Source organism: Leptonychotes weddellii, chromosome 1 (assembly GCF_054177405.1).
Source record: "Leptonychotes weddellii isolate Sample4059 chromosome 1, ASM5417740v2, whole genome shotgun sequence".
NCBI classification, from domain to species: Eukaryota; Metazoa; Chordata; class Mammalia; order Carnivora; family Phocidae; genus Leptonychotes; species Leptonychotes weddellii.
In genome coordinates this window covers 34,182,580-34,204,760 of record NC_138369.1, presented here as the reverse complement: position 1 = coordinate 34,204,760, position 22,181 = coordinate 34,182,580, and the positions used below count along the sequence as shown (strand labels likewise).

Sequence of the window (22,181 nt, the reverse complement as noted above, 5' to 3'; positions counted from 1 at the left end):
ACAAACAAGGAATTTTTAAGATTTTGAAATTCCATGTTTCTGTGTTTATTCCTTACCACAATCCAGGAGGAAGGTCATCCTCAGCCCTGTCCTAGTAGGTGGGAAGTCTGAAGCGGAAAGAGGGTCAGTAAGGATTGAGAATGCTGGGGCTGGGACTTAAATTCAGTGTTGTCTACATGTAGTTCCTGAAGCTTATATGTCACATAATAATTGGATGTGGGTTCCCAGTTATTCCAGAAAACCATATCCAAGTATCTTAGCATTTTAAAATGTTCTAAAATATAAAGAGGGAACTCAGTAGATGCATGGAGTACCTTGTGCTGATTTTAAAAAGAGACTAGGGATTGGGAAAAAAAAACCTTTGTATAGACTCAAAAACTCTTGGCATGGTTCAGTTATTTTTGATATGTGTTATTAGCTTAACAAGTCAATTTCAACTCTGCCAAATAACATGTAGGAATGGGGAGAACTGATTTTCACATCCTCCAAATTCTCCTCATTGTACCTCAAACATAAAACATCATTAAAACCAAATAACATATAATTTATAGTATGGCATTAAAAAAATTTTTTTTTAATCTTACGGGGCTCGAACTCACAGCCCCGAGATCAGCAGTCGCATGGTCTATGGATGAGCCAGCCAGGCACTGCTACAGTATGGCATTTTTTTAAAAAACAAAGCGAAGTTTGGGCGCCTGGGTGGCTCAGTTGGTTAAGCAACTGCCTTCGGCTCAGGTCATGATCCTGGAGTCCCTGGATCGAGTCCCGCATCGGGCTCCCTGCTCGGCAGGGAGTCTGCTTCTCCCTCTGACCCTCCCCCCTCTCATGTGCTTGCTCTCTCTCATTCTCTCTCTCTCAAATAAATAAATAAAATCTTTAAAAAAAAAATAAAAACAAAGCGAAGTTTTAATGACTTTTAAAAATAGGCTAAGCTCATGTGCTCTCGCTCTCATTCTCTCTCTCTCAAAAAAATAAACAAAATCTTAAAAAAAAATAGGCTAAGCTACTTACTAAACCAAATATTTCTTTACCAGTTCTTAAAAGGAAGGACTTAAATATTACTATTTAATATTATAAAATTTCAAACTTGAAATCTTATCAAAGAAACACGCTTCCAAAATAACACCAAAAGACATGACTTTTTTAAAAGCTTTTAATTAAAAAAAAGAAAAAAAGGTAAAACAGGAGATGGCATTCAAAAAGACAAGTAATTAAATCATAATATTTGTTCTTTTAATTTGCTGTAACAATTCATTTTCTTTGGAGTATTGTGTTTTTTATGCTCATTTCTTCCCAAAGAAAAATTACTAAAAAATAAGTTTTCCAACATAAAAAAATCCACGCAGGGTCTCCTTGGGAGCTATAAACAATGGCGCACTTTTCAGTGACAACACAAACATGTAAACCTAATAACGCAGAAACTGCACGACTCTTACATGTTCATGCAGATGGTGACACGCACACACACAAGCGCTTTATCTTGAGGACTCAAGAGAGGATAACTTTCTCCGTTTGGCAGCAAAATCTCATCAGCTTCAAACACCAGCACTGCAACTGTGAAATGAGTTGACCTAAGATGTCACTATCTAGAAACCTTCAATTCACAGAGCATGACGGATTCCCAGGGCTCTTTCCTTAAAAGGCATGTGGGGTGTGTGTGTGTGTATCTATGTATGTGTTGTATGATTTTAAAAATTTTTGAAAGCTTTTATCATAAAGAATCCATCTAAGGATTAGAACTTCCTTCTGCCTGCACAAGGATCCTCCTGCCTGCACAGGGATCTGTCGTCCCACCATTAATGCCAAGGCTCTTGGTACTACTCAGTAGCTTACATCAAAGACAGGAAGGGAAAGGCAAAAATGAAAAAAAGGAAGATGAAAGAGTAGGACCCAAGAAACAGAAAAACCTAAGAAAGCTTGCTTACCATACCATTCGATGAGGATATAATGATTTGTACCCCCATGGCATCCAACATTTTTCAGTCATGAAATCATGTTCACGTTGGCTCATCCAACGTGATGCAATCCAATGCAATCTATCTTTTTTTTGTATAAATATCAGGCAATATTTATACATAAATCTAAATTTGTATGGACATGTCCTCTCTTCTGGGTGGGTGGAGTGATTATTCTATTACTGGATCACTATTTTGTGATGTCAATAAGGTCTTGTATGGCTTGTTTTATGAACACCGCAAGTGTAATAAGATAAATACTCTCAAACCTTGATGAGTCCATATAAATATCCACTTTGATAATAAATCCCGTCATAGTCACAACAATTTGCAATGGAAGCACTCAATATGTAATAGAGATTTCAAATAAATAGTGAAGCTGGAGCGTTATGCCCTAAATGCTAAATTGTCATTCAGGAAGTTGAAGGAAAACTTAAACAGGTTTTCTAGCCAATTAATTTTTTTTTAAATGTTGAAATTTTCAACATAAGTCACAATTTCTGAGATTTGTATTGGAAAAAAACTTAACAAGAAAAATATTGTAAGTATTTCTAGTGACCCTACTACAGAAAGTCTCAATCTCCATGCATACAAAAATACTGTTACATTTTGCTATTGGCAAGTGTTCTTTCATTCTCCAATGGAACTCTGTAGTCGTATGCATTGACCAGAATTCTATAGGAAACAAGAAGAGGAGATGAGAGAACCAGTCTCATGCTCTTCCCAATGTAGATTCAATGTGCCATATGGAACAACACAACCTTTGACAAACTTCAGACCACAGACTGCATGATTTAGGGGTCCACTGAATTAAAATTTACAGTTCCCAGATTTCAGAGGCGCTAATGTTGTAGTTGTCTAGAAATTATCAAAGGCAGAGAAAATACTGCCTCATAGTAACATACTAAATGGAAAATAATTAACACGTTCAGGCAGCAGGGATTGGAAGAGCAAATGTTCTCCAAATTCTCCACCAAACTCACCTCAAATTTCAGGATAACATGAAGAAATTCCAAGGCAGAAAACCACACCAAATTCTAAGGTTTCACATTCTCATAATGCATTCTAGAATGTTCTAGAATTCTATCATGGACCTTTTCTGGGTATTCAGACCAGAACCAACAGTTAAGAGTTGTGGGTAAACCAGACTCTCATAAAAGAAAAGGTATTGCGGTATTCAAAGTCTTTACAGCAGATTTTTTATGGGACTCACTGAAGGAGGAAAGGACTTCTTTAGGTCTGTAGGTCACTAACAAATCTGAATGACGACATTTGTAGGGTTTACTGGCCATGCTGAACGAGTAGAAAGACTGGAATGGAAGTCAGGGAATCATGTTTACATTCTGACTCTTTCACTAAAACCCCATTTGTGGGATCCAAAAATTACCCCAAGGCCTTTAGATATAAAATAATAAATGACATCACCTTTAATGGTGAAATGAAGAAACAGAAAATATAACAATATAACACATCATAATGGTAATTTCCTTAACAAAAATAATAAATCACAGGCCGCCCAACTGATCGAAAGGAAAGTATAGGCCATTCCTCTAACATTTTAGAATTTGTTACTACCATAAGGGTTCTGTATACCAATATTGATTGATATCTATATATCTCTTCGGAGTGTTGAGATTTTCATATATTTTTTCAGGGTAAGGCTTTTCCTGTGGATATAGTACCTATGATATCCAACTGGGCTCCAATATATAGAACACCATATTTGCATTATCAAAATATTATTTTTCTTTTTATGCTTTTAGATCACTGTCTATATATGATGAAGAGTATTTAATACTTTTATTTCCAAAAATTTGTCTGTAAAACAGGATGCATCTTACCATGCCTGTATGTGTTACAGAACAGTAATTATATTGGGTGTCCTTGTTTCTTTGTATTATAATTTCTTTATTTGCCCACTGGAGATGATACAGGCCCCTACTAAGTCCATTAGGCTGTTGTGAACAACCACATCATTTCTGCACAAGTTTTTTGAGGTAAATAAAGCCTTATGCAAAATACTCTTACCCTGATACCAGCTACAGGAGCAACTAGGGATTAAGTCAGATCCCTCGGGGGACTATAGAATTTCCTCCACTGTAGCTAGGTGATAAGACCTGCCTGGTTCCTTGGCTAACAGCTGGGTAACCCTAGAGAAGGAAAAAAAATTTAAAGAGACCTTTCTAAGGCTGGTAGGAAGTTGAATTTTCTTGTCAATGGAATCAGCTGAACTATCTATTCTGTACACATAAGTTTGAAGTTGGCCTTTAATTTCCACCTGTTGCCCAAGAGTTTAAAGAAGAGAGAAGGTCACCCCTACTAAGGTAAGAGATAAAATGTTTTTGTCTGTGGGTAAACACAAAATCATATCTCTGTTAAAGTGACCCCTTGGGTTTAACACAATTATCGAATTTCCTTTCAGAGGTCTGGTTGCATAAGTATTTCCTATTATTTAATCTTCCACTAATCTAAACAGCTTTTCTTTAAAAACACCCCCAGATATGCTCCATCCTTTAACACTGCCCAATCAGCAGAAATCTCAATACTTCTGCCAGATGTATTTTAAATAAAGCACTGTAAACATAATCATTCTCTCTAAATTTTTGTCTCTACAGAAAAATCTCAGCATAGGGGCCAGCTTTTACTCAAACTGCCTGTTTCGCATATGTGTTACAATGGAAAAGACAACCAGCAAATAAATATAGAAATAGGGAGAAAAGGCTGGGAGCATCCACCCATTAAAATAACAATCTTTTCACCAGTTGGTAGGATTATGGCTAATCTAATTTTGATTCTGGTCCACGGATCTGTATTCCCTACAAGTTTTTAACATTTTTCTGTTTTACAACAAGCATGTATTACTTTTATAACAAGGACATGAGGGAGTCCATTGCATAGAAAGAGTCTCAAGAATATTAGATTAATATACCACGTGAGATGTCGCTGACGTGGTCTCAGACATTTAACAGGAATTGGAAGACTCACAAAAGTTCCTTTTCACAGCTAGCTCCACCTGTTTGAACAATGCTAAGTGAGTACTAATACAATTTTAAAAAACCCAGAGAGATAAATAGCAATTTTAAAAAAATTAAAGCATATTTCCTTTTAGGGGCAAATAATTGAGCAACTGTAACGAGGCCTTTTAAACGCAACTGTCACAGAGCACCATTAAATATTCACACGAAAGAGATCCAGGCAGCTTAAAGATGAACGTTGCCTTGTTCTTGAGAGGCCAAATCCACTTGCGACAATATGAAAAATATTCAGTGCATCTGGTTGGGGCCCACTTGGATGATGACGTGTTTCTCATAAGCCCTTTTCATTGTTTTCTCAATTTGCTTCAAAAACACTTGTGGGATTCGTCCACATAAAGTGTGAACAGTCTCCAAAAACTTCAGCTGGAGCGGGTAATACATGGATTGAAAGAGATTATCTTGAAAGGGAAACTAAAAAAGGATTTAAAAAAAAATGATAGATGTTTAGTGACTGAAATGCCATTTAAAATGCAAACAACATTTACTAAAAAATGAAACAGGGAATTAAGCATGCAGGCATAGGTTTGGATGTTCTAAGACATTTGATGGAGATTCAAAACCTGATTCAATCCGGTGCAGCCCCAGGCAATTACTTACCATCCCTGGGCCTCAGTTTCTTTACCTCTAAAAAAAAAAAATGATTTATTTGGGTCCTTAAAGCTCTTAAAATCGAAGATCAAAATATACCTTCAAGGACAAGATATTCTCTATTTAGTATGCTCTTGCTGAGGAGAAGCAAGGCGCAAGTAGAGACTTGAAATCTACTGCGATAAAACATTGAATTCTTCATATTTTTTTGCATTTGTTGCAACTAATTTTAAGATTTATTTATGTAGAGTGAGAGCGCCCACGCACCAGAGCACATGGGGGCGGGGGGGGGGGGCGGGCAAAGGAAGAGGGAACAAGAGACTCTGAAGCCAACTCCCTCCTGAGCACAGAGCCAGACATGGGGCTCGATCTCATGACCCTGAGATCATGACCTGAGCCGAAACCAAGAGTCGGACGCTTAACCAACTGAGCCGCCCAGGCACCTGTTTGTTGTAATCTTAATGAAGAAACTTTAGGGTATGTCTGTAGTAATCTCATGAAGTCCAGAGTTTAGCCATTACTAGTAAAATTTATCGTCACTGAACTTCATTTTAATAATTCAGGTACCAAATATTGGTTGTTGGTTTTTTTTTCCCCACTTAATACCGGGCTTTTGATTTGAAATTCTCTTGTTTTCCCATGAAAGGTGTTTATGAGCAGAATTTTCCAAAATAAGTTTTTTGACCAGTTATGAGCATGTTCAAATTTTTATTACAATCTGGTTGAAATGGAAAAGGCCTCCAGTAGTCAAGTCAAAGATTCATTGTTGGCGAGGAAATTTTATACAAAAAGATTAGAAAAAAAAAAAAGGAAGAAAAGAAGGGTGAAAGGTCAGTACATGCTTGCCCGGCAGCAGAGTGGGTGGGTGTCTGGTTTCCTAGAACAAGTTTTAATCCCTTTAAAGTTCATCAGAAATATTGCTTAAGCATGTTTATTAGAAATGTGAATTTCTTCCCAGGAGATTATGCATTATGTAACACAAGAAGGACCATGTTTGGGACAACTGTTTTCTTTCTCAGCCCAAATTAGACCACTGATCAACTCCTTTTTCATCACGGTATCCCTAGTGACAGGAAAAGAATAGGTCAGAGCCCTGGAGTCATCCTTGGTTCTCTCTTTCCCCCACATCCCTCATCCAGGCTATCAGCAAGCACTGTAAAATCTCTCTTTACCACAATGCCTTCATGTGGACACCGCTGCCCACCTTCCTGTTGCCCCCATGTCTCACCTCGATGGCTGCAGTAACTCTTCATAAATAGCCCTTGTGTTCTCACTCTTGCCTCCTTGCACTGAGTTACCAAGGTGATATTTTTAAAGCCTAAATCAGACCATATCATTTTCCTGCAGGGGCTTCGCACTGCACTTAAAATAAGATTCCAATTCCTCTCTTGTCCTCAAGGCTCCATGGGACCTGGAACTCTCCTTGGTGTCTCCGTCCTTCTGGTTACCCGGGCTTCTTCCCTGCCCTTTGGGCACACCAAACTCATCCCTGCCTCCAGGGCTTTCCCTGGGCTATTCCTTCTACTTAGCAGGATCCCCCCCAGACTGCCCCATGGCTGCCTCCACTGATCACATATCAGTCTCGAGGAGGCCCCCTGAAGACCCCAGCTCTCGAGCGCTCTTCCCTGCCCGTGACTCTCAGCCCATCGCCCTGCTCTGGTTCCTTTTTAACACCTTTCACTACCTGGTACAATTTTTCTTTCTTTCTTCGTCCATGTGAGTATTGTGGCTTCCTCCACCCAGAGTACAGGCTTCCTGATGACCAGGCTTTGTCGGTCTTGTTAACTCTGAGTGCCTAGAACCTAAAATTGTCCCTGCATAAAATAGGCTCTTCACAGATGCTGGTTGGAAGAATTACTGACAGAATGCCTACCTGACAGATGACTTCCTTGGATCACAATGGAAGGAGACTTCACTTTCCCTTTGCACAAACACAGACACACAGGGTTAGGGTTTGTGTGGGCAAGTGAGAGAGAGAGAGAGAAGAGATGGAGGGGGAAAGGGGAGGGACAGGAAGAATACTTTCAGAGAGAGATGAAGGGAGAAAGAAATGCAGTTTGAGAGTGAGAAAACATTTTTACAGACAGAGGAAGAGAGAGCGAGTGAGACAACGTGGACAAGGTAGGGAAGGAGGTAAGTGTGAAACTGCTCTCATCGAAACAACTTCTAGTTATCGGGCACAACCGTATGCCAGGCACTGTACTACAAGCTTAAAAAACCCATCACTTTGGGGTGCCTGGGTGGCGCAGTCGGCTGGGCGTCCAACTCTTTTTTTTTTTTTTTAGATTTTATTTATTTATTTGACAGAGAGAGAGAACACAAGCAGGGGGAGTAGGAGAGGGAGAAGCAGGCTTCCCGCTGAGCAGGGAGCACCATGTGTGGCTCGATCCCAGGACCCTGGGATCATGACCTGAGCCGAAGGCAGCTGCTTAACGCCTGAGCCCCCCAGGCGCCCCTGAGCTTCCAACTCTCGTCTTCCTTTCAGATCATGACCTCAGGGTCACGATCTCAGGGTCATGAGGCAAAGCCCCGCATGGGGTGCCACACTCAGTGTGGAGTCTGCTGAAGATTCTTTCCTCTCCCTCGCCCTCCTCCTCTGTTCCTCCCCAGCTCTCATGCTCTCTCTCATAAATAAATAAATAAATAAATAAAATCTAAAAACCATCATTTTGTGGAATCCTCACAACAACTTTATGAGGCAGATGACACTATTATCTCCATTTGAGGAGATAATGAGGAAACTGAGGCCCAGTAAGGTAAGAGCACAGAGTTAATGACTAATAACCAGAAAGGGACAAAAATTGGGCCTTGCGTTGAGGTCTGTCTATCCCCAAGCCAGGCCCTGACCCCACCAGACGGTGCGCCGCCCTGTGGAGAGTGGGGAAACGTGTCTTCCAAGAGGAAGCCTATGTTTGTTCGCGTTTCAGGATGGGGTTAGTGATATTCCTGATTGAAATGCCTGAATGCAAATGGTCCTTGTAGGCCCACGTGAGGACCATCACTGTGTGTATTTGGCAGGATCATTTATGACCCAGTTATTTGGCTTTCTTTCTGTTCCTCCAGAAAGCAAACAAGACGCATGGTAACTCAAGAGCCACCATTGCTCTATTCCAGACTAGGGCTGGCAGGTCACAGAAGAAACCCAAGCTTGGCTCTGATGGACTGCTGCAAACCCATTTAACTTCTGTTTGCACTCCTGAATGGCTCTGCCCCGGAGTCAGTGTTTGAATATCTAAAGTGATGATATCACTAAGTACAGAACAAATTTTCTGTGTAATTAAATCACTTGGTCTTTGAAAACCAACAGCAGGAAATGCAGGAGAAGAAAGCGGTGTTAGCTTACATGCAGGCTAAACTCATTCCCTGCAGAGAAAATTCTGGAATTCCAGAGACTCTCCTTAGCAAGATGCACATTTTTCACACACAAAAAATGTGTTCCTGTGTCTCAGGATTCGCTCCCGCCAAAGGCCATTTGTGAAACCGTGAGGGTTCGTGGATTCTTAAGAAAAATACCTCTAACAAAGTCTACATACTTTATGTCTGGGGTCAGCACATTTTTTCTATAAAGGGCTAGACAGTAAATATTTTAGACTTTGTGGACCACACAGTTTGTTATAAATACTCATCTCTGTCATTGAAAGCAGCCACAGACAAGCACATAAATGAATGGGTGTCACTGCCTCCCGATACCACTTTATTTATGAATGCTGAAATCTGAATTGCATATAATTTTTCTCATGTCATGAAATATTCTTTTTTTCCCAATGATTTACCAATCCGTTCCCAGCCCACACGTCTTACAAACAGAGGCAGCAAGGCAGATCTGGCCCAAGTTCGCTGACCCCTACTCTATGTCTTGGAGTTACCGTTTCAAAAGGGACATCCCTGAATCTCTGTTGCTGGTTTCCCCCTAGTGATCTCAAGGTAAAAAGCAATGTGGAATGCAGTGTTTCCCCAAGTGTGGGATGAAAGGCAAGGGCCAGCAATATCTGGCATTTTAGGTAGTGAGAACCAAAGTAAGTTTCTTTCAACCTTCCCATTTACCGCAAGAAGATAGTTCCTAGGCATCTTTAACATCTCAACACTTGCTAATCAATCTCTCCAAGGTGGTAAGAGGGGGCCTGAGGCTGTGAGAAGTCCAGCTCCAGGCCAAAATCCTATGTCTGGTCTTTCAGACTCAACCACGGGTAATGACAAGGCTGCTGGCAGGCCTCTGGAGGGATGGGGAGCTGCCCTCCTGACACCAGATTTGGTGCACAGGCAAGTTTACTTGAAGGAGTTGAGTCAAGAACTCAGGCCCCTGCCCTGGGCCAGCCACGCTCAAATTTGTACCTGCATTCCTATCCGAGACACCTCCATTTGGAGGCCTCCTGGGAAAGGAGGGGTATCCTTCCACTCGACCCTCTTTCCCTTCTCCTTCCTCCTCCCCTGGCCTACAGGTCCATAAGGATGCAGGAGCCTTGAGAGGATCTCTGCGTCTCTGCTGCATTCTCTTGACCAGTACCCTTTGCTGGGTACCAACGCAACACAGGGGAGCTCGTGCCTCTTTTTGCCTCTTGCTTGCACTGCTGCAGTATGTAAATAAAGACTTGATTTTTACTTTTAATTTGATCCCTTGTCCTAATTGACCACCTCCACACCGGATTTCTCAACAGGATGCTGGCAACCAGGCAACACACTCAGCTTGAGCTGAATAGCATCATTTTGTTCTCATTACGTGATCTTTACCCTAACACATTCCCCTCTGTTATGGCAAATGGCAGAGGGTTTCTTTCTGGGCCTTTCATTTCCTCCTTAAGTGAACTTATTTAAGGACCCCCCCCCCCCAATAGTGACTTACTTGTAAAGATTAAGAGTGGCTATAATACGAGAGAGCGAGCTGATACAGTGAGGTGGTACCTGAGATTAGGGAAAGGGGCAGAACTCAATGCTTCTGGGGAATTCTTTGGCCTTCGAGGGTGCCGAGGACCCAAGTGACTGTCCTGCTTCATGTGGAGTGCGCATGCGTCTGCTACACGGCCGGGGGCGGGGGGGGGGGGTTGCGGACACACTTACATCCCGTATTGCTTCATAGAGCGCTTTGAAAGTGGGTTGCTTATCGTCATGGTAGACGCCTCGGTTCCCGTGCAGGACAGACACTCCTTCCCGCTCAGCTTCTTTGCAGTTGCTTCCGTACATGCAGTGATCGGGACGGTAGTTCCACTGGCAGGGGAACACATAGAGACACTCTGGTGGTGACAAGAGAAAGACGCGTCCGCAGTCAGTGCCCGCTCTCCTCTGCGCACCTGCTGGTTAAACCCGTGTTTCCATACCCTGCGCACCACACGCGATTTCAGTGCCTGGGAGTGTGACTGGGACTCAGGGTCCAACCTTCACCATATTTTGTCCATATTTTGAGATCAGGAATTGAAGGGGCACATACTCGTGATGTTGTAGGTTTCACCCCAAAACAGGAGGGCAGTGCATCGGGGACAAGGAGGCCAACAAGGTCAGGTCCAAACCCACACTCTCTCACTCAGAAACACTGCAACCTAGGTCCAGCGATTCAGCCTCCCTGTGCTTCACTTCCCTCATCTGTAATATGGGTAGGACAGGAACTCCTTCCTACTGGGATGATTAGATTTAAAAGACACGGGTAAAATGCTCCGCCGAATGCCAAGCACACAGTGGTGGTCAACCGTGTTAGCACTTACAATCCACTCTTCGGGAAGGTTTTATGAAACAGACAGACTTGGAAAATTGGAATCAAGATTGAAGCAAAGGTTCCTCTTTGGATTAAAAACCAACCAACAAAATCAAAATGGAAGGAAAAAACAAAAAACTACAACAGTAAAGGGGAGAACCCTCCGCCCCAAAAGAGCAAAGAAATAAAAAAGTCCCTGTGTCAAGGTGACTATACACATTGTGGGTGAGCATGTGCACACTCGTGTACTTGTATGTGTATCTCTAATCTGGTGGTTCTTTGCCAGGGCCTCCCCGGGGGCCATTTGGCGATGTTTGGAGGGAGATACTGGTTGTCATACATGGAGGAGGCCACTACTCTCTAGTGGGTGGAGACCAGAGATACTCTAAACATTCCACAATGAACAGGACAACCTCCACAAGAGTAGCAGTGCCAAGGTTGAGAAACTCGGCTCGAATCCTGTTGGACGGCTAGGATGATAAAATTAGCAACAAATTCACGACCCCTGAGCTTCCGGGCTCCTCAGCTTGATGCCTTTAAGGGCTGGGGTAAGAGCAGTAGGAATCAAAGCTCTCTGTGAGTGTGTGTCAGTGTTCATGAGAAAGGCCCCCTGTGAGAACACAGAAGCATTAGAGCAAATCAATTACCGTTGTCAGAAAAGCAACACAGAGATGTGCTCGTGGGTTCGGCTGACAGCTATCCCTTCTTAGAGACTACTTCCAGAGAGCTTCGAGATGGAAAGCAAACAAGGAAGAGGTCATCACACATCCCCTCTGGTGGACTGTGTGTAATAATTCTACCACTCAGTCTTTACGGGCCATGGTGACACCCAGGCACCCTCCAATTCTTAATCATTCACAACACCCTGCGAGATTTTCCTTTTCTCGGGAGAACCCCTTTCCACCGCGATGCTGCTCTTACTTGCATTCACTTCCACACTTGTACATATATAATCCATAGCTGGGAGAGAGCAGTGCTCACCCTGAAGTCGTATTACTAGATTTAAACTCCTCTTGGAATTGTGTGACTTTTCTGCATTCTAGCGTAGGGGGTCGGCATGAGGATTCCGTGACAGAAAGTATCTAAAAGTGCTTGTGTGCTTTTAAACTGTGTCTGACCTCAGACCAATTGTGGCCTTTCGAAACCCCATGAATCACATCGCTCCTTTATGATACCTGCTTGGGTATTTGCAGTTGAATCCCTGCTTAAGCACCTGCTAATGTTCCCTGCTGAGTGAACTGCCCTAGAATCCATCTCTGTTTTTGTAAATACACTGATTGAATCAACAAATATTTACTGAGTGCCTGCTTTGTACCCAGCAGACAAAGGAAAGTCTGGTTCCGCCTTTGTGGCATTTGAGATTGGTGATGGAGGTTTTTGCCTCTTCGCAGGTAGTACAGGACCCCACTGCTAAGGAAACCTTCCTTTTCCTTGCAGCCTCCTGAGAGGACCATGCCCAGTGAGGGCATTCCAGGGCAGAAGATGAAATAGAAAGGCTTTGAAATCAGATAAATGTATGTTCAAAGTTGGCTTCCACCATCTCCTAGCTCTACAACCTTGATGAGTTATCTGGACCTCAATTTAGAAGCAGTAAAAAGAAGCTAAGTTATCTGGGGTTGAACTCCAGCTTTATTATGCTAATAGTGAAATGGCTAAGGGAGCAAGCTCTGGAGTCAACCCACACTGGCTTTGAATGACAGGACTGACCCTACTTGCACGAACTCAGCCAAATTACATAATTTTTCTGAGCCTGAGTTTCATCATCTGTAAACGGGGGAGGACCGTAAATATTTTGTCCAGTAGGATTCTGGAGAGTACTAAGTGAACTTATCAATACAAGTATTTGGAACAGTACGACACATAGAAAGCATGCAATAACCGTAAGCTGTAATCATGACAACGACCATTGTTACTGTTATGAGAACTATTGCATTGGGTCACTAGAAGAATAAAACAAAATAAAGGGAATGAGCCTAGCATAGTTCTCGACACACGGTACCTTGGTAATAAAGGTTTTACTCCAATTGTTTCTAGATATGCAGGTGGCCAGTCATTCTTAACCTTTTATGGATCACAGATCTCAGAGTCTAATGAAAGCCTTCGACCTTATCATTGGAAAGGTACAACTGGGCATATTTAAGAACACTTGCTCATAAGTTTAGGGGTTTGTCGATTTCCTAAAGACCAGCTAAAACCCAGCTGTTGAATCTCAACTATGAAACTGGATTCCAGACAGAATTCAATTCACATCTTTACAATCCCCTTCAGAATTTTTCAGAGGAAGAAACGCAAAATACATTGAGCATGTAATTGAAAGAAGAATTCATTCACACACTGTAAGACATTGGTGTCGCTGGATGATAAGGCTCTGCTCCTGCCCTTGGGGAATTTATACTCTTGTAAGGGAGACAGTATGTAGTAAAGTCAAAATGAACATGTTTTTATCAGGGTTCATAGAAAGGAGGATATTTCAGTACAGTTTCATTTAAACTCAGACTTACAAACTAAGGTTGAGATTTTGACAGTCAAAAATGGAGCCCTGGAAGAGGATTCAAGGAGGAGAGAATGGCCTGATCATGCTGAAAAGTTTGGAAATCAGAGTGTGCTTTACGAAAGATAAGCTATTTAATTTTGCTGGGATAAATTCAGTCTCTTCAAAGGGGTAAGATAACGGTAGCAAAGCTGTCATATAAATAGACTGCTTTGACCTAAAATATTCAAGAAATATATATCTATGTTGGATTGCAAGTAACTAACTTTGATTCCAGCTTGAAGAAAAAAAAAGGAAAAGAATTTTTCCTTGAAAAGAGAGGGAGTAGCTCATAAAATCAGAGGTAAAGCTGAACCGGGTCAGGATGTGGGGCAGCTCCTGGACTCTGACAGGTGGGCACTAATTAATGTCAGCTCTTCAGCACGGCTGCCAACATCGCCAACACCGAAACCTTGGCTACTTTCTGCTCTTGGATCCCCAGACTCAGGTTCCGAGGATAATGGTCTGACTGGGTGAGTGGGAGTCAGGAGCAGACGGAGTTCAAGGACTGCATGCAAAAGCAGGTAGGGTGGGGGAAATAGAGAGATAGAGAGAGAGAGAGAGAAGAGTAATTCCCCTAAGAAAACTGGGGCCCTGTAATCCAAAGACAGAGCAGTGAAAAGTAACAGTTGTGTCTTTTTATTCACAGATACATTTTGCACGGGTTACACTCTGAAATCTCCATTTGGTTAACGGGCGAGGGTGGGGGGAGGAGGAGAGGGGTCAAACTAGTGTCATGGGGTGGACTAAAGAGGGAACATCTATGGAGATCAGCTGATGAACATGCAGAGTGGACTAATGATGGCTATTTGGCACATGATCAATAACCATTCTGAAATGGATCTATTTTAAGCAAGATTATCAGGGCTGTCAAAATCTGATGGTTAAAAATGATAGCATGGGGAAACAGGTTATTTTCCACTGCTCAGGAAGTAATATCATGAATGGTTTTAAAATTCCAAATCCCCAAAGCCTCGAACCACTGCAATTTATTTTAAAATCTTCTTTCAAGCTAACCCCTCTTCAAACCCCGAGTCTTTGCTATTTTCCTCTCCATTTTTACATATATAAAGAAGCCCATTAACTGATTATCTATGGCTCTGAAATCCCTTAGTGATGGCTTCAGGAGTCTACATTTATTTCCAGAGCCTCCTAACTATTCACAAAGTGCCGTGTGAATTGATTGCTCCTTACGTTTCTGATTATTTTGTACTCTTGGGTTCTCTAAGATTATGGAACAGCTCATGCCTGATCATTTTCACTTCATGGTGAAATAGGCTTGCTACTCACTCACTACACTACCAATAGAATGAAGGCTGTTGGCTGCATCATTAATTTTTGTTTGTTAGTTTTGTTTCTTTAATGTGTCCTTCTGGAACTGAGCTTTCCCAGCATCCTCTTCATCCTTCTTCCAGAATGCATCTTGTTCCAGAAAAGGGCAATACATTCTTCCAGGAAGACTACTCTGATCACACAACCTAAAGAAGCAATCCTCTCCCTCCAGCCTTGAAAGTCTCTCTCTCGATGCCTCATTTATTCCTTTCTTTAAAAAAGATTTTATTTATTTATTTGAAAGAAAGAGAGACACAGAGAGCGTGCGCGAGAGAGAGCAAGCACAAGTCGCGGGGGCGAAGGGTAGAGGGAGAGGAAGATGCAGACTCCCCCCAGAGCAGGGAGCCCAACTCAGGGCTCCATCTCAGGACCCTGAGATCATGACCTGAGCCGAAGGCAGATGCTGAACTGACCGAGCCACCCTGGTGCCACTATTTATTCCTTTTACAGCATTTATTACAACCTATGATTTGTAACAACTACTTGCTGTTCTTTGGAAGTCTACGTCTTCCAATAAAAGGTAGGTTTCGTGAAAATAGGCGCTTGTCCGTTCTGTCCGCTGCATCATCCCCAGTGCCTGCCACTGTGACTGGCACATAGTAGTATCTGCTGAATGAATGAGTAAATGGGACCTTCTACCTTCTGCTACCAGGTGTGTCCTGCTTTCTCTGGATTTCTCCCTCTCCTTCCACTCCTCGATTTCCTTGCTGTGCACTTTCTCTTCCATTCATTTCCCTCTGTCACTCCAGTCTCTCAAATCCATTCATTCAACCAACCGACTCTTTTGAAGACCAACTCTGCTCCAGGCACAAAGCCTTGCAGGTGAAAGACAAAAAGTAAATACAACAAGGCTACTTCCCACAAGTATCTGACAATCATCATTCTTGGCTTTGTATCAGAGCTCATTAAAGTCCCAGACTCCCCAAACAAGAAGATGTTACCATTTTCCCGGAACAATCCTAACGCCAGATAGCTGAGCCTGTCAACCCCACAGCTCACCGCTGACAGATGCTGGGAGCTTTTGGTGGGGTGAGGGCCAGTGTGGCTATATACCCAAAATGCAGGGCCCTAGGGACCCTGGCAGGATGAGAACAAGGCCCGCCTGGGGCCACCGGAGAGGCTGTCCCACATGACTATGTGTTCCACTCCCTTTTTTCCTCTCCACCAAACCCCTCCAACTCCCTGGTATCCCACCCTTTGTATAATCCATGACAATCTATGTATATTCCAGGCGCATTTCAGCTCTTCCCTCTCCCTGTGGGCAGAATCCTACTGTTGCTATCTTCTGGACGCCCTGCCTCCTTATCTATACTTGGCTGGTTTCATTTCCTTCCCTGCCCACAGCCCACCTTTAAGGAGATTGTTCCTGAAGAAGGGAGAGACCCAGGTGTTCATGCCTGAGAGAGGAAAATGCCACATGGCCTTGCTCTTCTGGCTCCTGATGACCAGATCATGGGCAGTCTCCCTATCCAAAGAGAAATAGTTTTTAGCTGGGCTTGGAGTCATTTCCTAGGTTGGGCCAGGCAAATCTCTCTCTCTGTCTTCTCTCTCTTTCTCTTCAAAAGTGTGAATTAGGAAACAAAGGGGGCTGTTACCAAACATGCATCATCATTGGCTGTGGGCTTGTAAGGCTGTGTGGGCTCAGGGTTGGGCCACATGAAACAGAATGCTGAGAAACAGAACGGAATCAGGTAGGCGTGGAGAGAGGCAAGGATAGCAGAGGCCATGGGGCCTCTGAGGGATGGAGAAATCAGCTGGGGTCCTTAGCAGTTTCCCAGAGCTAGTTCCCAAGAGGCCTAGCCCGATGTGACCCATGTGTTCCCAGGGCTGCTGCCCCCTGGTCCCTTCCTTAGTTGGCCTGAGTTTTGTTCCCTGCTACCCAAACATATTAATCAAAGCACATCTTTCTGTGTAGGGTGCTCTTCTGGCTTCGGTCAAATCTACCCTTTCTATAGAACTCTGCTCTCGACTCAAACTCACATGTAGAGCTGTGAGCTCCATCTTCACCCCACCTGCCAGGAAATGTCCTATGGGCTGAGCGACCTGCTTGTCCCTCCTGAGCTCCAGCTCTCTCCTCTTGTCTACTACCCAGCACTGCAATTACACATCCACAGCAATTTCCTATCTAATTATGGCAAGAGTTTTAAAATATTTTTAAACGAATGACTTTTAAACACATTTTAAAAAGTGGTGTTATTGGCTATAGGAGGCTATAATAATAATAATACCATTCCAGACATGTGCTCAGGTTTTTTGTGCATTGCTTTTTTTTAATTTTTATTTTTTTAAGATTTTATTTATTTATTTGAGAGAGAGAATGAGATAGAGAGAGAGAGAGAGAGCATGAGAGGGGGGAGGGTCAGAGGGCGAAGCAGGCTCCCCGCTGAGCAGGGAGCCCGATGCGGGACTTGATCCCGGGACTCCAGGATCATGACCTGAGCCGAAGGCAGTGGCTTAACCAACTGAGCCACCCAGGCGCCCATTAAAAAAAGATTTTATTTATTAATTTGTCGGGATGGGGAGTGGGGAGAACAAGCAGGAGGGGCGCAGCAGGCAGAGGGAGATGCGGGGCTCAATCCCAGGACCCTGGGATCATGACCTGAGCCGAAGGCAGACGCTTAACCAACTGAGCCACCCAGGCGTCCCTTGTGCATTGCTTCTTCGTCCATGGCGACCCAAAAGACCATAACAACAAGCATGTTTATCTCCCGTGTCAGGGCCAATCTCCTCTCCCTCCTCTCCCTCTCTCCTTTCTAGGGATAAAAATGACCAATCTTTTTTCTAAATAATTTTCTGGTTAATAGAAAGTGACCACAATATAAACAAAGAAAGAGCCTATCCTATGAAGGATATCAATGGGTTTCAGTTCAAAGATCTCATGTTTAATAAAGTACGTGCAGAAAGTATGAAAAAGGATGATCAAACGCAGGTCACAGAAACAGCAATCAAGGAGTTACCTAAGAACTCACCGATCGAAAGCTAGAAAACTTGGTTATTGGTACTGCTCAGAACCAGGGTTTAGAACAACCTCAAACTATTTGATAATATTCGAGCACTCAATGGATTTAAGATGGGGAGTACAGAAGCCATCGAACTCAGCTGGTTTTCAGCTCCAATTAAAGACAAGGGCTCCTGTCTAATTGCAAAGCTGCTTACAACTGCCTTCAAGTATTATTTACTCACTGATCACGTCCTCAAATAATCTGCAACAGGCTAAGAGGATTTCTGAGGAGGAAACTGCGAATCTTCAGAATTCCTGTTTGGGAATATGTCCAGATGGGCTTCTAAAAGATAGTTTTAGCCACATAACAGAGAGCAAAATGCAATATGTAAAGGACGAATAGTTCAGTGCAGAGATACATTTTGGGATGTCTCCCCAGCTCTCTAGGATTGCCCCTCTCTTAGAACTTCCCCTCTCCCCCAAACGCAGAGGGCGGAAGTCAGAGGGGCCTGGGTATACACCCCTGCTCTGTCACTCATTAGCAGTGCTGCAAATTACCCAACTCTCCCTTGGTATCTTTGTCTGTAAAATGGGGATCATATTCTCAGGGTGGTTGTGAGGATTAAAGAAGATAATGCTTAGACCAGCACCTGGCACTGAGTAAATAATAAATGTCAGCCATTATTTCTTAGCTGCATGCTCCCGGTCTAGCTGACCCATGCTGGAACCATCTGGTTTCTCCCCCTGGGAATTCAGAGTGAGGATGGAGTTCATCTTTGCATGTGGCTGCACCTGGAGTATGAAACGTGGGGTACTTTGCTTTGAGGCCTGAGGAGCAGAGAAGGAGGTCCACAAAGAGAGGAATAAGCAATGTCAGTGGGAGAAAACAAGCCCGCCCTGGCCTCCTCCTCATTCTCCCTCTCCTGCTTCAGGTCCTGGGCTGAGCCTGCTGGCCTTCCTGCCTTGGTTTCTAGCAGACACCAGTTTGCTAATAACAAAGTATCCCTTGTGCTTGGACTAACTCTGGGACTAACTTTTACACGCAGCCGAAAGTCCTAACCAATCCATCTACACCTAGAAAAAAGATGAAATCTGCTTAGGAAGAAAAAGGAGGAGGTACAGATCTTAAAGTTCCTATTACTGTCAGAGGGAAACGGATTAAAACATACCACCAGCAAACGGCCAAGGCTTTCCCTTCCTCTAATGAATTCGTAGTGGGAATTTTCCCCAGAAACTCTCTTTCAATCTGCTTTTTTTTCTTTTCCAGGATTTGCTCCTTCTAGATCCAAAGACCTATGAGATTAGGTTTTATTTCAGAGTTCTATTTAAAAAAAAAAACAATTCAAGTACATAGTAGGTGCTTCCAGAGTGACAGGTTATCACAGGCAAAAGTCTTTATGGACAGGAGTCTCTATTTTAGGATTTTGTAAAGACAAAGAAATGAACTGAATAGGTCCGGGTAACGAGAGCTTTTTTTCTCCCCAAAAGATCTTTGTCGAGGAGAAAACATGGTTTTGATTCTAACAACATTAAATACAGTTTTAGCAAATAAGAAAGAAAAGAGGAAATTTTATTAGTTTTAGGTGTCAACATCAAAAAACACAGATCAGAGATTTGCATCTCCCTCCCCCAACTCCACCAAATCATTGATACAATATAAGGAATTTTTTTTTTTTTTTTGCCTCACATGAAAAGAAAAAGGAATGGAAATCTAAGTCCTTATTCTAGGTTCATTTAACTCCGAACAAGTCACTTAACTGTAAGGATCCCAAGAATCAATTCCCTTCAATCTAGCAATTGTTTAGCCACGGAGGGCCTCCCTGTCTAGCTTATAATGTTGGCATTCAGTTCTGTGCCCTGCCAATAATTTTGACCACACTTCTTAGAAGAATGGTGTGGCCAAACTCTAAAAGATATTCTCCAAAAATGGAGTCCAGTGTTGGAGGTTGCAACATTTGGCCTTTTGTGTCAGCAGCAAGAGGGCAGCCCCCAGGGCGGGGCGGAGGGGCGGGGGGAGGCCTGGGGGGGTGGGTGGTGGTGTGTGTGAATGAAAGGGCGCATTTCACAGGGGAACCCGGGCACAATCCAGGCTCAGTCAATCGCAGACCGGGCTGGAATGTGCTCTGTGCAGCGCGGTGGGTGGACTCCTACACAAACGGCATTCTCGCAAGAGAGCCTACCTGGATTGAAATAAAAAATAATATTTAATAAATCCTGGTCTCCCCACGTGATGGCATTCTTGTACTTCTGGTACAGAGGGTACAACATGTCCTCCCAAGCCAAGCCTGTTGGAATCATGCTGTTCTGGAAAAGAGAAAACCATCAGAGGGGCTGAGGCAAAGCAAATGCATCTTGTCCCCTGGGAAACAACAGAGAGGAACTGGTACCCTCAAACACTCCAGGAATGAAGCAAATGGGAGGGGTCCTGCTGGCCTCAAGACATAGGACAAAGCAAAACTAGAGCTGGAAACTATAGAGTTTTGCCGGGTCGCTAACACATGGATCGGGATGGACCAGGAACCAGTAGTTGGGGCTATCGTTTCTGCTCAGAAAACTGTGCCCAAATTGAACCTCTTTTTCTCATGATTAATTCTTGCCTCAGAAGGGAGGAAACAAAATACAGATAGCAGATTTAAGGTATCTAAGGAAAAACACCTTTTCCTTGTCTTAACATAATTTGCTTTTAAAATAAAAGCAACACATTCATAGACTAAATATTCAAACAGCACACAAAGATAAAATTAAAAAGTAAAAATATTCTTCCTCCATCCTCCTACCATCTCCACCCGCACTTTCCCCAGATATATCCACAGTTAACAATTAGGTATCCTTCTGGAAATTTCTAAGCCATAAAAGAGATCATACTTCATGGTACTATGCTTTGTTTCATTTTCACTTTTTCCCTTAATATTTTTTAGAGATCAATTTATCTTACTTGTAGATTAATCTAATTCTTAATAGGAGGATGAGTTTGTTTGTTTGTTTTAATTTTTGACTAGTTCTCTGACGTTCATTTAGGTTCTTTCCAGTTCTTTACTAGGGTAAAAGATGAGGCCATGAGCAGCCTTATCTCTGTGTACGTATATAAATATATCCCGAGGATAATTCCACAAAATTTTCCATGGCTTTTGAAGTTTTGGGTATACACAGAGTTCAAACATTATAGAATTCAGAAATGCAACATAACATTCCTGAATAGCAACTGTGCTGAAGCTTTAAATTCCATAACCACCTGGACTTTTCCTGAACAAACATTTCATAACTTTCCAAATATTTTCCTCTTCCCTGGCCCCTTCAATCCTCACCAACAAGCCACCTACTTCCAAAATCAATACACTGACAATCTAGGAACATCACTGTTGAAATGACTAAAACTCCCAATTTTTAAACATGAAAAATAAAGTATTTCCTTACCTTAAACTGAGCACTTCTTATGCGAGTTAAATTCATCAGCATGACTCCTGAATTAACTCCCGCAGAGCCATAGAAAGGGTGCCGAGCAAAGCGGCTGTACCAGCCAATCTTGGGGATTTCATGCTCAGGGGCCATGGCGGCAAGCTGCGTGGCATTAAACTGCCTCAGAAGCTTCCAGATGTCATCAACGGGTCTCAGAAAGAGAACGTCGGTGTCCACGTAGAGAAGTGAATCCACATCCTTTAAAATCACCTTTGTGTGTTTGGGGGAAGGAGGGAGAAAACAAAATAAAAACAAATCAGAAACAAAGAAGTGGCCTGATATGCCAACAGCGCCACAAATTTCATTGGTCAATGCTGAATTCTAGAAAGGGTACCATGCTCTTAGCTTCCATTCTTCCCGTCTCCTTTGACTTCAGGGATAAATATCAATCGAGGGGTAAAGACTCAAAGGAAAATAAATCTTAATTCAGGATGGTTCAATTCCAGGACTATCTTTGGTAAGGGTTGAACTTTTCAAAGGAATGACAACCTCAGCTCATGGACTGAGGCCCTCTCTTCTCCTTTCATTCTCCAATGAAGCCATCTGTCTTTCCCTCTTAGTTTTCTCTTAGAACAGGGGGGTCTGGCATTAGACAAATTGAAGTGGACAATCTCTAGACCAGCTCATGCCAGGCTTTGGGGTAAATACTCTGTCTCTGGAT

General features: G+C 42.8%; 1 protein-coding gene across 1 annotated transcript in view; it reads right to left on the bottom strand.

Annotated features, from left to right (window-relative positions):
• Nucleotides 1-1,135: 1,135 nt before the first annotated feature.
• Nucleotides 1,136-22,181, bottom strand: part of GXYLT2 (glucoside xylosyltransferase 2) — a 94,780-nt gene continuing 73,734 nt past the window's right edge. Inside the window, exons 4-7 of the mRNA XM_081820833.1 lie at nucleotides 21,479-21,730; nucleotides 20,245-20,368; nucleotides 10,634-10,806; nucleotides 1,136-5,401 (exon numbers count right to left, since the gene is read on the bottom strand). Coding sequence (XP_081676959.1) covers nucleotides 5,219-5,401; nucleotides 10,634-10,806; nucleotides 20,245-20,368; nucleotides 21,479-21,730 — 732 coding nt within the window. The 3' untranslated portion in view covers nucleotides 1,136-5,218. The remainder of the gene's footprint in view (nucleotides 5,402-10,633; nucleotides 10,807-20,244; nucleotides 20,369-21,478; nucleotides 21,731-22,181) is intronic.